Here is a 16,037-nt window from a genome sequence, read left to right on the forward strand (position 1 = left end):
TTATGTTCTCACTGTGCCCTATTCTCTTTCTTTCCACTGGGATAAATCAGATGACATAAATTTCTTTTTTTTTTTTTTAAGATTTTTTTTTTTTTTTTTTTTTTTTTTTTANTTTTATTTGACAGAGATAGAGACAGCCAGCGAGAGAGGGAACACAAGCAGGGGGAGTGGGAGAGGAAGAAGCAGGCTCATATCGGAAGAGCCTGATGTGGGGCTCGATCCCTTAACGCCAGGATCACGCCCTGAGCCAAAGGCAGGCGCTTAACCGCTGTGCCACCCAGGCGCCCCAGATGACATAAATTTCTATAATAAACTCAGTTCCTCAGAAACACTTACCAATCCGTAACAATAGTTAAATGAATGAGGTACAAACCAAATACTCAATCCCTCTACATAAAATAGAAGAATGGCCGTTTCCCTAGAAATCCCCTAACCATGAGTCAATGCATTCCTTTTTTCCCTTCTCTTGCTTTAATAAAATAAGCTCCCTTATCTTTTAAGCTTTACTTCCTGAAATGATCAGCCCAACATGCTCCCTGGAGGGAAGCTGAAATATAAATTAAACAGTAGTACATGGAAGGAAATCCTCATCTTTGAAAAATGTCACACTAAATTCTAATGAATTATTTAAAATACTTAGGATTCCTTATTTACATTTATCTTGGAAATCTTTTGGAATTCTGACTGACCCTTTAATTACTCTCCCCGGACCTCATCCCGGCAAGGGGTATTTTGCCACAAATATTTGAGCACCTATTATGCCCCAGGCACTTTTCTAAGTACTTTTAATATATCAGGGAAGGAAATAAAGATCCCTGCTCTCAAAGAGCTTACATTTTAACTGGTAGAAACAATGAGCAATAAATACATACTCAAATTTTATAACCTATCATGAGGTGATGAATGTTACAAAATAAAATAGATGAAGATAAAGGGATAAGAATAGGGATGTAGGAAGAAGGGGAAGGATGCAATATTAAGTACAGTGATTACGAGAGGCTTCCTTGGAAAACTTAATTTCTCAGCAAGATTTTTGGAGGTGAAATTGATCTCCATGACCTAATCTTTCTGGAGTCATTTTCCTTTCTCCTGTAAGTCATTCTTCATCTTTTTCCCTCTTCAGGGGAAAGGAGAATTTACAGTGCAAAAGGAGTAGTATGCGAAAGAATTAATTTCAGGCAATATGGTCAAGGAAGGTCCTAGAAATACTTTCTCAATGTGTCTCAATTCTCAATACTACTGTTCTAACTTCTGGAGAAATTTATATTTGTTCAGGCTTTATGCTGTCAAATGGTTTAGCCTCCAGAAGGTACAGAGCTATGATAATAACCATCTCTCAGACACATCTTGAAGATATATCTGTCACTATTTTTTGAGGGAAGCTTCAATGGGCCCCCTTCTGACATTACACTCTTCCCTTGCTCCTCTTGGAGATGTTTTTTTTTTTCTCACTAGCTACTTAAAACCACAGAGGGTGACCAGCAAAGAAAAGCTGGGGAGTAAGCTAATATTCAGATTACATAAATGATTTTTATAATTCAGCTAATATTAGCTCACCTCATAATGCTCCATAAGTTTCCAGCTCTTTTCTTAAAAGCAAACGTAAAGGATGTGTCAAATGTATAGACGGAACATTTCTAACAATATTTAAGGTTTATCTTCTTGACAGTTTCTTTTGTGCTTAAATTATCCAAATTCAGCCAGCGACACTAACCAAATTTTGTAGACTCACACATCTTTCAGGATATATTTTCTGAGCATTAACTTTGTTTAAATTGTTGCATACGCCAAGCAAGTATGTAATTCCCTGTTATTTAAATTATATTTAGTTTATGTGTGAGAAAAGCCACAGGTTGCTATGGGAAACAGTTTTAAATTTTCTCAAAAATGAAAGATTTTGGACATACTTTTTTTTTCCAATAACTTTCAGATACAGCAAATATCATATGAAACCAGAAGTAAACTGGATTAAAATACATTCAATAGTGTTCATCTATCAAAATGGCAACCAGAACTATTATCATCCTATATCCGAGTTTGTGTTATTATATCCTGCTGTTTCCTATTATTTTATTGATTTATTTTTAAAGATTTTATTTATTTATTCGACAGAGATAGAGACAGCCAGCAAGAGAGGGAACACAAGCAGGGGGAGTGGGAGAGGAAGAAGCAGGCTCATAGCAGAGGAGCCTGATGTGGGGCTCGATCCCACAACGCCGGGATCACGCCCTGAGCCGAAGGCAGACGCTTAACCGCTGTGCCACCCAGGCGCCCATTTCCTATTATTTTAAATATCTCTTGGATAACCCCAAAAGAATACAGTCTTCCCCTCTTTCCAAACAGTATCACTTCCAGTAGTTTGTGTTATCTTTACCTATATACTCAATAACTGTATTTGGGCTAAGCATTACATTTTTCTACTTGGTGCATTATTCAATAAAAGAAGTCAGCAGACAGTAAGACATATTGAAAGATTTATTTTTAAAGTGGCTTAAATGAGGTTGGATGAAGTGGAGGGAAAAAGGCACTTTCTTTGGTTAACAAGTAAACCTAGACAGAGTGAAACCCATCTGGTTTCATCTGTATCATAAGTCATAGTGTTTTCTCACACAGAATGCAGAAGCAGCAGCTAAGCTACTTTCCTACGGGCTTGCACTAACCTCGGGCAGGTTCACCTCTCTGTTTCAATTTCTTCATCTGTAAAATAGAGGAACAGCAGTGCTTACCTGGAGTCCCGTTGGTTGGCAGAATTAGTCTACATAAAGGGCTTAGAATAGTGTTTCCCACCCACTTACTGCCCAATACAGCCAACTGTCAATATTCTAGTTGTTGAAGAAGGGGAAGGAGGAGGGGCAAGAGGAAGAAGACAAAATGGCAAGTGGAGGAAGAGAAGGAAAAGAATGACAATCAAATATTGGGAGTTTTTATTCAGCATCCAAAGAGTCCAACTACAGATGCTCTCATTTCTTTGATTTGATGGTAGTTTCTCTTAATTCACACAGCCAAGAACAAATAAATGCTATCTCCCCTAAGGACTTAAAAATGAAGACCAAGCTCTCACCTGGAGATGGAATAAGAAATCATCATATTCCTTGTATTTGTAGCCACGATAAGTGTTTAAAAATTAAGTAGGTGTACATGAAAAATTTTCCTAGTAGCGATTTCCTACTTAACTTTTAATGATGGCTATTTGCTGAAATTTAAATTGATCATTTATTTACCCTCATTACTTTTCCCCAAAAGAGTACTACATATTTTTACTGTGGTGTTCTGTGGTTTTGGCTTTTGCCTTTTGCTTTTTTAATCATTGGCATCTAACCCAAGTGCTCGAATAGAACACGTGCTCCATAAATGTATGAATGTTTTAAAAGAAGCGAATGTATTAATTAAACCCATTTCCCTCACATGTTTCTAAACCCCCTACTAAAAAATCACACAATCAAATATTATTGGCAAAAGTGAGCAGTTAGTTTTCCAACTACTATTTAATTTTTAAAGACTAGGTACTCAATTTGTCATAAATATCCAGGCAGCATTTTCATAATTCCATACTAAGGACATAATCCTTAACTGTGAACTGTGAATGTACAAAAACTGAATTCATATTCTGACACTCAGTTCCTGTTGTTATACACTTTTCAGATAAGTTTAGTTCACTAGAAGGACCTGACTTTTAAGTAAAGAGGTTTCTCATAGAGGTGTGAAAGCAGGTGTTCTGTGATGTAAACCCCTGAAAATAGGCATCTTAAAAATAAAGTCTCTATATAGGGTTTGATCTCAGAAGGAAAAGGTCAGCACACATCAAACAATCAACCTGACCAATTATCTTTAAAAACCATTATCACAGAACATGTTTAATTAAAACACAGAATGTAGATGTCATTTTGACAATAAGCCCCAAGATGGTCTATTTCAGTGCACTGTAAGGACATCATAAATGTTGTGTCCAACCAGTATTAAAATTAAAATCCCCCACTTATAAAACACAGATAACTATATATAATACCTAAAAAGTTAAAAATTCACATTGGTTTTTTTTTTTTTTTTTGAGTTGTCGTGAAGTATTACTGACCCCTCAATTTTCAGTTGTGGATTCCCACTAAGTCTGAATCTGCAAAGAAGAAACTCTGCTTTGAGGCAGCTGCCCCGGAGAGAGACAAGGGGAGAGACGGGCCCTTTAAACGCAGCGACGGCTTCCTGCTTGCAGCCTCTTTCAGTTAATAAAGGTCCCTCCTTAAGTCAATGTGTTCACTCATCCAACCACTGTAAACAGTAACAGCAAACGCTGTCAAGAGTGACACAGACTGAGGCAAAGTGACATCACTCTTGATACATAATGGCATTTTTTTTCTTTGTACAGGTTGCCACAAGAGTCTCATTAGTAACTGCCCAAATTCTGAAGACACATCCATAAACATCTCCTACGGGCCATTTTCAGTAGCTTCATCAGACAAATGAATTCACTTAGATCTTTGCGTGTGTACTCCATCATGAACTCACCTTGTGAGCACGCTGAGTCACAGCTCTTCTAAAAATAAATAGGTTGCTTAAAATTTCTGAGGTTCTGGTTTTCTTTAGTAGATGTGCTAGCTGGTGAATAAAACCACCTCCAAAAATGTCATAGCCAAAATCACCCGTATAAGTGCTTGAAAAGCCCAGGGAAACAAAAACAAAAATGAGTAATACTGATCCGCATACATGTTGCCCAGGCCCATGCTAAACTGGCTGCCTTTGCAAAGAAGGTCATGCATAGGTCCACCTCTCTGGAGGAAAGCACATAATATGATCGTTGCACGCCTACCTCTGTTCAAATCCCTCCTGTGATGTGTAACAGCTGAGTGATCTGAGACAGGGTTTTAAAGTCTTGAAGCCTCACTTCCCATCCTTATAAAACGAGGACAATGAACCACTCTTATTTTCTCTGGTGGTTGTGAGGATTAAAGCCTTTTTCAATAGTGGAGACTGGGACTGCGGAACCCTATGATAAGTGTGCGGTACACACGAGCTGGTACGTGCAGAACCGAATGACAGGTTGGGCATTCTCATCTGCTTTGTACATTTAATTTCATTACAACAAACACTTATCTACAGTTTATAGCACTGACTCTAAACAGCACCGTATCTATGCAGCTTTTAGACACTTGCCAAGGGATTCGGTCTTGTCCTGAACCCAATCCAGTAGCTGGTTTTGGGTATATAAAACTGGTAAATCAACAGTAGTGTTTTCAATCTTTTATTATATCCATACACACAGGGAGATGACACAGAGGAACTCTGACTCTTCCAGAAGGAGACACTATAATATACTGCTCTATCTTCTGCCTTTGCTGATATTAAAACAAAACAAAACAAAAAGCCCATTTCAACAGAGCTTATACTGTATTAAGTAGCGGTTATAAATGTCATCATTCTGACATAATAAATTCTGGTTACAGAAAAAGAAATCTGTGAATGTGCCTGTGTTCTACCCTCTGGAAATTAAAAACGTAAAGGATTTTACGTATACACACACACACACACACACACACACACACACACACACAGACACACACGGGGGAAAGAGAGAGAGAGAAGAAGAAAAAAATCTACTAAGACAAAACAAACATGAATCCACAATAGAAATACATAAGTACAAACCCTGATATGTACCATGAAGAAAGAGCAGTTTTGGAGGTGATAGAAGACTTCCCTGAAGAAGTCACATTTGTTTTGCCATCTCAAAGCTGAGACACATTTCTGTTCTGGGTAGGGCATGGGGGGAGTGAAGAGGAGAATCCGCTAAGCACAGGTGCTGTCCTCACACATAAAATTCAATCTTCGGGAACTGAAAACTGGCCTATGAGGCTGGGTGTGCTGAGAGAAAGCAGGGTATGTGGACTGAAAGGTTCCCATGTTTGAGTGATTTGAAAATTGATCTCAAAGAATTTTAATAAAGCAACAGATCAATACTTCCTCATTTGACAATGAATGGCAAGTAGATCAGAATATGCAATGGATCTCAAACCACAGTAACAAAGAGGTACAAAAAATACTTCAGAATATTTGCCTTTTACCTGGAATAGAGATTTCTTTAACCTCAATGTTTTGACAGAAAAAAGGTGCTCCACTTTACTGGACACGAAAACACCATTTTCCCACTGTTTCCTCTTTAATGAACAATGAAGCAAAGCAGCAGATGGAAAAGCTGTAAGTACTCATGTCTTCTGAGTTGTCACCCTCTGAACTGGGCCAGTTACACAGATTTCTTAAAGTGTGTTTTCCTGTTAGCGTCTACACACTATCGACTCATAACTATTGCTTTCCAGCACACTGAAGAGAAACATGTGCTCAAGTCCCTTCTCCTGCAGAGAGGCGAGAGAGTGGAAAGGACGCTGTTCCTTGTGAACGGTAGAAATGTCTCGTTCATATTGGCCACAGCTATGTCTGGGTAGGTAGGTCAAAAGGGAGAGCACAGATTTTCTAATTTTTCCTCTGGCTCTGATGTTAATGTACAAAGCTCCTCTGAAATACCTAATTAAATAATATGTTTCTGGGATTCTTTTTTTCAATTCTCAAAAAATTGAAGAAAGTATTTGCAAGTATTGCACATCAAAGACCTAGCTTGATTTCAGGGGGATACTTCAAATCATCAAAGAAAAACCCTGAGATAAGGCTATGACCTGTCCTATTGCCTACACATCACGTTGCTCACCAGACATGGTCCAGGTTCCGGAAGAGTCCTATGTGAAGAGCTTACCGGCAGGTATGTGAAGGGGTTTACACATGGACATCTACTTCCACCTGTAAGAATGACTTCAAATGCTAGTGAGCTTATCAACCAATGTCCTGTGCCTACCTGTATCTTTCAGGCTAACTTGCAGGTCTTCCTACAGAAAAAGATCTCGATCCTAACAATGATCTAATTTACCTATTTTTATCTGTATATTATTGTTTTTTATTTGGACTGAGGAAGTTTCTGGTATGACAATTAATATGGTTCCATTTTTATATGTATATGACATTAGCTCCTCTTTCTTTCTTTTTTTTTTTTAAGATTTTATTTATTTATTTGACAGAGAGAGAGAGAGAGCCAGCAAGAGAGGAAGCACAAGCAGGGGAAGTGTGAGGAAGAAGCAGGCTCCCAGCGGAGCAGGGAGCCCGATGTGGGGCTCCATCCCAGGACCCTGGGATCACGCCCTGAGCCAAAGGCAGATGCTTAACGACTGAGCCACCCAGGCGCCCCTCTATCTTAAGAGGAGCATTCTCTCTTCTGGCACCAGAAGAGCAGGGTTGGAGTCCCGACCTTTCAGCTTCCTGTATATAATCCCCTAGGACAGTCCTTTAACTTCTTGGAAACTCAGCTTTATCACTAAAAACCAACAAACAACAAACAATATTGCACTCACTTATATGTGGAATCTACAAAGGACAAACTCAGAGAAGAGCAGTAAAGTGACGGTTACCAGGGGGTGGGGGTATGGATAATGGGGAGCTGTTGTACAAAGGGGAAGACAGACAGTTATAAGATTAACAAGTTGATTATAACTAATAACATGTTATCATATACTTAAATGTTGCTTAGAGAGTAGATCTTAAATGCTCTTACCACAAAAAAGAAATGGTAACTGTGTGATGGAAGTGGTAGCTAATACTATGGTGGCAATCATTTCACACTTAATAAATGTATCTAATTAACAGATCATATGTCTTAAACTTGCACAATGTTATGTGTCAATTACAACTCAATAAAGCAGAAAAAAATTAAGCTGGAAAACTCTTTCCAATTTCAAATGGGTATTGTCGCACTCAACTGAAATTGCATAGAGGAAAGGACTTTGGAAATTTTAAACAGTTTTTATAATATAGAGTACCAGTACTATACAGAAACCTACTTGAATAAGGGTACAGAAAGGTATAGAAATTTAATTGTATGGCCTCATGAATATGAAAACCTGATTAAAATATAGCAAAACATAGGGGCACCTGGGTGGTTCAGTCAGTTAAGCGTCTACCTTTGGCTCAGGTCATGATCCCAAAGTCCTGGGATGGAGCCCCCTTCAGGGTTCATGCTCAGTGAGGATCCCGCTTCTCCCTCACCTTCTGCCTGCTGCTCCCCCTGGTTGTGCTCTCTCTCTCTCTATCTCTGTCTCCCTGTCAAATAAATAAATGAAATCTTTTAAAAAATAAAACAAAATAAATAAAATGTGGCAAAACATAGTGCTTTATTTTGCTTGCTTTAATTTTTTTTTAGTAAAATATATATGAGGAGCATATGCTACGTAGTCCAACAATAAATAGGGCTTAGGGGAGGGGGGACTAGAAAAATGTAATGTAAGATTGATTCCAAAATGGAACCAGCATCATGAAAGTAACAATCTTCCCATAATCTGCAGAATGGAGAGGGTGGTGGGACAAGTCAGATACAGAGAACCCAGTCATGGTGCTATTAGAGCAGCACAACGGAAAGTGCTAGGAGCCAGAATGAAAGAAGAGGAGAGTCTAAGGGCACTTCAAATTCAAAGAACTGGTACCAGTTGCACAGAATGGACAAAAGAGAAAAACAAGTGAAAATGACAAGGAAGTTACTACTCATCCTAGAGTGAGGGAACAGTTGTCTGTGTAGACCTCAATGAGCTACTTTTGCTTAAGGAAGAACTTCACATCTTTCAGGTGAGCTGGGGAAGAGAAAAGTCAAACAATTTTGGTTCTAGAGTGAAATTAATAATAGCTACCATTTATTAAGCAGTTAGTTTTCAAAAACCATGTTAAGCATTTTCAGACATTTTTCAACATATTACAACATCTCTCTACAATAGGTAGTATGTTTTCCTTACTTGGAAAGGCTTAGAAAGTTTAGGCAACTTGGGAAAGTCATATAACTAGCTTACAGCAAAGCACTTGCCTGTATGAACAATAACGATGAATTTGGGGTTAGCAAATTCAACTAGATACACTAATTTCAAAACTGGAAGATCAGCATGTTTCTATGCTTGAGTTACAGGCAGAAAATTCAAGAAAAGATAAGACAAAAATATCCTGATAACTCTGAAAAGCTTTGGTAGTATGATAAAATTTTATTTAGAAGCAAGGAGTATATCTTAGTCTGCTACCCTCAGTGCCTTAAACACTACACTATGCTTGTTAAAAATAAGCTTAACAAGAGAATGAAGAAAGGAATAAATCAATGAATGAACAAGTATGCTGTCCTGCTGTGGGTAACTCAGATAAAACCATACTAAACACAAATAAATTCTTTATTCAAGGAAGATGATTGACAGCCTTCTAGAGGAATTTGCTCCAACATGTACCAACAGTGTGATCACATCATGTTCAAACCTCTTACTAAAATTTTAATCAAATATTTATCTCACGCTTTTTAGTAAGACAGAGAAGGGCTAAGCCATGTACTGTATAGCACTATGGAGTTTCAAATCTATTTTTAATTTGTCCCTTGGCCTGCTCCACTCGAGGCAAAATAATTAGTTTTTAGGAAGATATTTTGTTTGTTTGTTTTTGATAAACTTTTAATCATCTCAGATTTTTTCAGTGTTTTAAATCCATCTTTATGCTTCAGTGAAGTTAAACCAATCTAAAATTGAACCCATTAATTTGATGCAATGATTAGTTTCTCCAGGATGATGGAAGAATAACAGATATAATTAAATCAAGTGGTTAGGTGCTTTTCTAATATCTATATCCTGACTTCGTGTTTTCTCTGAAATGATGATTGATTTTTTTTTTTCTTTCATCACCTTGCAACCACGGTTCTAGAAAGGACCATCTGGAAGTTGAAAAGAAACCAACAAAACAAGATTTAAAGTAGATTCAGAGGTCTCTTTTTCTTTTTCATATGTATTGATGGTCTAGATTAGAGGTCAGCAAACTGCAGCCCACGGGTTAAATCCAGTCCGCTGCCCAGATTGTCTGGTCTGAGAGCAAAGAATCATTTTTACATTTTAGATAGTCACATTTTAACAGTTACGTCCGTACCTAGATAATATCCTCAATTTTGACTTTTGGCCTGCAGCACCTGGATTATTTACTATCTGGCCCTTTAAGAGAATGTTTGCTGACCCTTAGTCTAGACGATTTTTTTTCTTAGAAGGAAGAATTTAAAGCCTCTGTGAAATGGTTATATGATTGGTAGGAGTGTAAGTGGATACAGAGTTTACAATGAAGCATTTTTGGCTCCTACCACTTAGAATTTGCTGTCTGGAATCTGTTACTTAGGGTTTTATTTGTCATTAAATGTTTGGCATCCTTTCTCATGAAGAATGGATGGCCATTTCCTACTAAACCAAAAAAAAGTGTTATATGAAGTTTTATAAATATCAATTTATATAGCTTCTCACAGACCAAAAAGGAAAATAGAGATATTTGGTACTTACTGAGACAACAACAACAACAACAAATCACACATTTAGTTTTTCATAAAAAGTTAAAACAGAATGTATACTGTATATTGAAACCACTGGTTGCAGTGATCCTTTCTTCCTGGAATAGAGGATGAAATTGAGAGGAGGCATGGGAATCTTCCAAAGAGCACTTCCAAATTAAGCTCCTGCGAATTCTCCTCTCCTGCCCCTAGGCAGTGAGACTCTCCTTACTGTGTTAAGCAAAAGCTCTTCCAAAGAGTCAAAGTCAACCCCTCAGGGTACTGACTGGGTTGGAAACCAAGGAGTTGCTTCAATCCCTCTCAACACAGAAAACTGAACAATGTTCTCTATTCCAGATCCTAAATGGTACCCAAGACAATAAGGGCTCCAACACAAGGGAGGCTCAGACAAAAAAGGGTCAAAGTTTACACCTGCATTACAACACTAATTTAACTAATAGTATTCCCTTTGCAGAGGTACATTAATTGTTGCAGGGGTACATATAAAAAGACCCATACAGTGTGTTTCATATTACCAGAAAAAAAGATTTTGAATGATTTAAGTTATTAACAATTGAACAGATTAAGAATACTGTTCAGAATACTTGGAGATTAATTAGTGAATAAAAAGATATTGATGTTTAATTAAAAATACACTGTTTTTTAAAGTAGAATGTAACAATATTCTTAGCCTACTTTGACAGAGTTAAGTTCTCACACCAGTGGAATTTGAGTATTTTTCGATATTCTGACCTTCTCTGGGGAAAATGCGGCCAATACAAACAAATCACTTGATAATTTAATTTTTGAAAATTTCTGATACATTTCTCTATAAAGTATAATTTTTCATCTTTGTATTTAACAGTGATTTAAGTTGATAATGGGTAGGACATACACTCTAAATCTGGTTACAATGCATAATAACTATTTAGCCATAATAGCTATCTTTTACTGTGCTCTCAAAATTGCAAATACATTATCATAGCATATTCGCCCAGAAATTTGGAGATTTCTATATTATGGATGAGAAAACATGTGGGTGATACGCATGATACTTTCATACATTCGCAAAGTGGCTTAAAGATAATCCTACTTAAATTACGCTGTCTAAAATCTTACTTTTGACGTCTGCCTTCTCTGTAACTCTAACAAGCAAAATAAAAATTATGAAGGTATTAATAAAGTTGACAGATTCAAATCCCAAAGTAAGCTTTAGTGCCTAAATACTCATTTGATTCAATCCATAATTTCCAAATCTCCAATCTCTTTATAATATGTGGATATGCCCTGTGGGTGACATAAATGGCTGGTGAAACATGAAACCAGGCTCAAGGGTACAGACCCAAGGAAGGAAAAAGTCGCATTCTAGTACCTAAGATTCAACCCCCGCCATTCCCATGGAAACAGATATTTAAAAGAAATCATTATCATGTAACTGCATAATAAGACTTGTTAGAATTGATTGCTAGCAATTGCAATGTATTTAGAAAAAAAAAATAGCATGGATACACTACCTACTTGCTATAACAAAATGACATCAAAGAGGTCAGGAAATGAAAGTAAATAACAATGTGTTCTCCTCTGCCCACCCAGGTAATTACTCCCTCTACCACCATTTCAATGTGACAGAGTGCTGTTCCAGTATGAAAACCCCTATATATATGGTTTTGGTGTAGCTAATTGGTTGTGCTCATTTGCTAAATGCAAACTTCACCAGAGCAAAGGAGAAGAAAAAGAGAATTTTGTTCGATCCAAATGTTCAACGTGCTGGAGGAGATGACCCACCGTTACAACAGGCTTAAAATCTCAGGTGGCTGTGGTATTTCCGTCCACATCCAGAGTACTGCTAGAGCTAGACTGAAACTAGGATGCCCTCCTACAAGGCAGCCTTCACCACAGCAGAAGCCAAAAAAAAAGGGGAGGGGTAGATTTTGAGAAAATGAAAGAAAAAACAATTCCAATTTTACTTTATTTCAAACGAATAAATGCACTTGATTCAGTTGCTCAAAAAATCATCTCAAGAGAAGTGAGTTTCAGCACACTAAGAAGGCTTAACTATTTTATGGGTCTGCGAGGTGTGTAAATTCTAAGCCAAGGTTTCCTGTTTGTTTCTAAGGCCTCAGGCTCTTTGAACGTCGCCGAGGCCTTAGTGGTCCCCGGGGCCCCTCTCCGCGTGGGAGTCGCCCGGCTTGCGGAGGTTCGGAGCCGCCCGGGCGCTGGCAGAGCGTTCCCACGCTCAGGCCGGGTCGGGAGGCCACGGTGACCCCAGGGGCTCCTTCCCCTGGCTTTCGCCCTCGCAGCCCCGCCCCGGCCGCCCCTCCTCTCCGGGTCCCTGCTCTGGAGCGTGGGAGCGCAGCTGCAGCCGGGAGTGGCGGGCGGAGGCATCTCCAAGGATGCGCGCCCGCGACCCAGGCAGGAAGCGGAGGATGCAGGGAGGCGCGGGGGACAGCGCGGGGGCCGCCCCGGGACGCCCCCCACCCCGCCCCCGCGCGCGCGCACACACACACGTACACGCGCGCGCGCGTCGCCAGAGCGGGGCCCAAGCTAGAGGGGCCAGTCACTTACTTGATGTCTTCCCACACCTCGGGCCCGTAATTGCGGATCACCAGCAGCTCCAGCGCGTGATTCACAAATCCGTACTGCAGGGACAGGGAAAACCTGAGCGTCAGGGACCAGCGGTAGGTGGGAAGAAGCTCGAGGGCAAGGCTGAAGCATCAGCTGCCACAGCTCTGGTTTAACCTTGTCCTCTGCCCCCTGGCTCCGCTCTGTTCGGGGTACTCGGCGCTAAAGAGAGGCATCAGAGGCGCGCCACGTCCACCCCAATAAAAGGCAGATCCTCTCCTCCACCGTCCGCCCCATCGCCATGCCACCTTCTTACCCCTCCGCTCACCTGTCACAGCACCGGGGCAGGCTGGGCATCCGGGAAAGTGTGGCAAAGGGGACGCGAACCCGGCACCTCCCCCGCCCCCGGCCCTCAGCCACCCGCACCGGTGGGGTCCGCCTGAGCCGAAAAGCCCCCGCGCCTTAGCCGCAAGTCCCCTGCCCGAGCCCGGGAAGTCTCGGCGCGAAGCGGAGTGGCAGACCCTCCCCTAAGAAGCAAAGTCACCGACCCCCGGCATTCCCACCACCGCTGCCCAGGTCACAGGCAAAAGAGCGAGACTGCTCCCGCGACCGGCGGTGCTCTGCCCCGGCCCCCGCGCCAAGCTCGGGGGACGCGGCCGGTTGGTTCCCTTGGGCAGCCAGGCCCGGCGCGGCAAGGCGTGAGGTTCGTAGCCGGATCCGGGTGGAGGCACTCACCATGGTGTCTGCTGCCGGAGCCGAGGAGGCAGCCCCCACGCAGAGGCACGGCCGAAGGGACCCGGGTGGCGGCTGCAGCAGCGACAGCGCAACAGGACCGCGGCGGCAGCCTAGAGCTGGAAGCGGCGCAGCAGCCTCGGCTCGCCCTGATTGCCACCTTCTCGCAGCCAATGGAGAGTCGAGCCGCTGGAGGCTGGTCGTTGCCTCCCAGTTTTCAACCAGTCAGCGACAGAGGAGGGAATTCGGATGCTCTCCGCGCTGCTGCGCTCCAGTGCCTTCCAGCCCCCGCCCCGGTGACAAGGCTTTCATTTGAGGCCATTACATGACGACGGAGAAGCCCCGGTCTTGCTTCTTGCATGAATTCGGGGGGAGGAAGAATGCAGCTGTTGTGGTCCCACCCAATGTATTCTCACCCAAAGGTCTGCCTTCAGGGGTAGCGAAACTAAGGCGAGTGTGTGTGTGTGTGTGTGTGTGTGTGTGTGTGTGCGCGCGCGCGCGCGTGCTCGTGTGTGGCAACAGACAAGCCCTAAAAAGGAATATGCCCTCATGGTCAGCATCCTCATGTTCATCGTCCTTTTTGCAGATAAACATTTCCTTTGTGGCTTGATTCCTCAACAGCTTCTGGCAAACTGAAAGCTAATAATACTGAGTTTAACACATATTACTTGTAGTTAATAAGACTAATTGAGTGAGCCAGCTGACTCATTCAGTTTGGTGAGCATAATAATACAGTTTGGTGAGCATCCTGCCAAACCCAGCTTTGCGCATTACTAAACTCCCCTGCAAAATCCAGTGTTCTGTGCTTGATCCTGGTGGGACGCCTGACCCTACGCCATAGACAAGAGCCATGAGTCTGGGGAGTTTTTAACTGTCCAGAACTGACTTCTGGTCCTCTGCCTCAGAGGTAACAGATGAACTGGAAAAAAACAAAAACAAAACAAAAAAAAACAGTACAAAATGAGCAACCTTTTTATTATCCATCTCCCAGTCTGCATTCTACCAGTCACTTAGGTTCGTTAGTGCTCTGAGCCCCAACGCAAGGAAAAGATGAGAGGAACAGGAACTTTCTGTTGTTGAAAACTCTGCCTGAAGCACGTGAATAGGCTTAACTAGTGTTAGGTCCAAAGTGAGGAAGGGAAAGCAAGCATTGCTTCTAGGTCACCAGTCTCAAGTGGACCTGAGAAGCCAGGATACTATTATGTAATGTGAACAGTTTACTGTGAGAACAATTTCAATATGGTAGAGAAAATGTCAAAGCAAGAACACTGTACTGGCATTCGTACCTGGAGATTTATGTTGGAGTGTAATTGATAAAGAAATAATTATATAGAAAATAAACAAAACAACAAATAACTTATAAAAACACTGATTTTATCAATGATGAAATGATCAAATAAATTAGATTCATACAATAGAGCACTTTACACAATAAATTAAATACTAAACCATTATTTATTAATTATTAATTTTAACTATTCAAATAGCCTATACTCTATACAAACTCTGAAAAAGATAGATACATAACAATACAGAAAAATATGTTATTAAATAAACAAATGACACATGAATGTAATTTTTGGAGGGTTGTATAGGATAAAATGCTATTTGGGTAATAAGGCCACACTCACACATTGCTGTAAGCATAACCTTTGGGGAGAGGCATAGGAAAGTTTTGATATGCCTATTGTCTATAATTTGAACCCGTGGCTGGAGAGACCAAGACTTTTGCATTTTGAATTATGACCTGCTGTAGCTTTTGATATTTTTCTATGAAGATGTAATAATTTTTAACTTGTTAAAAAGAATTTTTATTGGGGACACCTGGGTGTCTCAGTCAGTTAAGCGTCTGCCTTCTGCTCAGGTCATGATCCCAGGGTCCTGGGATCGAGCTCCCCATCAGGCTGTCTGCTCAGTAGGGAACCTGCTTCTCGTTCTCCGTCTGCCTGCCACTCTGCCTACTTGTGTGCGTGCTCTTTCTCTGTCAAATAAGTGAATAAAAATCTTAAAAAAAAATAAGAATTTTTATCATATCTCGACCTGTCTTCTTTTGACCAGCAGTAGATCCCTGTTGCGTCTCAGTATGGAGAGTGCTTGATGTCCTCTACCTTAGACTTTTCATAGGCAAAAGATAAAGAGAGGAACTGCTCTCTAATTATGAAAAATAAGAAAAGTCCACCTGGAGAGAGATATGAGAGGAAAGGAAGAATGAGCGTCCCTGTCAAATTTTGTTCATTCTCTCTCTGAAGTTCAAACATTACCCCATCATTGCTCTTCTGTCTGGTAATTTTTTGCATTGATTGTCCTTCTGTCCAACACCTATTTGTACTTACAAATATCTTTTGCCATTTTGTTGTCTATTGTTTTATATGCACTCTGAATCCAAAAG

General features: G+C 40.7%; 1 protein-coding gene across 3 annotated transcripts in view; it reads right to left on the minus strand.

Moving 5' to 3' along the window:
• Positions 1–13,791, minus strand: part of GUCY1B1 (guanylate cyclase 1 soluble subunit beta 1) — a 53,722-nt gene extending 39,931 nt beyond the window's left edge. For 2 of the 3 annotated variants that reach the window (XM_019804964.2, XM_019804963.2), the window contains exons 1-2: positions 13,652–13,791; positions 12,920–12,993 (exon numbers count right to left, since the gene is read on the minus strand). In XM_019804964.2, the coding sequence (XP_019660523.1) occupies positions 12,920–12,993; positions 13,652–13,654 (77 nt within the window). In that variant the 5' untranslated portion in view covers positions 13,655–13,791. The remainder of the gene's footprint in view (positions 1–12,919; positions 12,994–13,651) is intronic. The other variant, XM_002924331.4, reaches the window with a different exon arrangement.
• Between the last annotated feature and the right edge of the window lie 2,246 nt (positions 13,792–16,037).

This window comes from Ailuropoda melanoleuca, chromosome 5, assembly GCF_002007445.2.
Source record: "Ailuropoda melanoleuca isolate Jingjing chromosome 5, ASM200744v2, whole genome shotgun sequence".
NCBI lineage: Eukaryota > Metazoa > Chordata > Mammalia > Carnivora > Ursidae > Ailuropoda > Ailuropoda melanoleuca.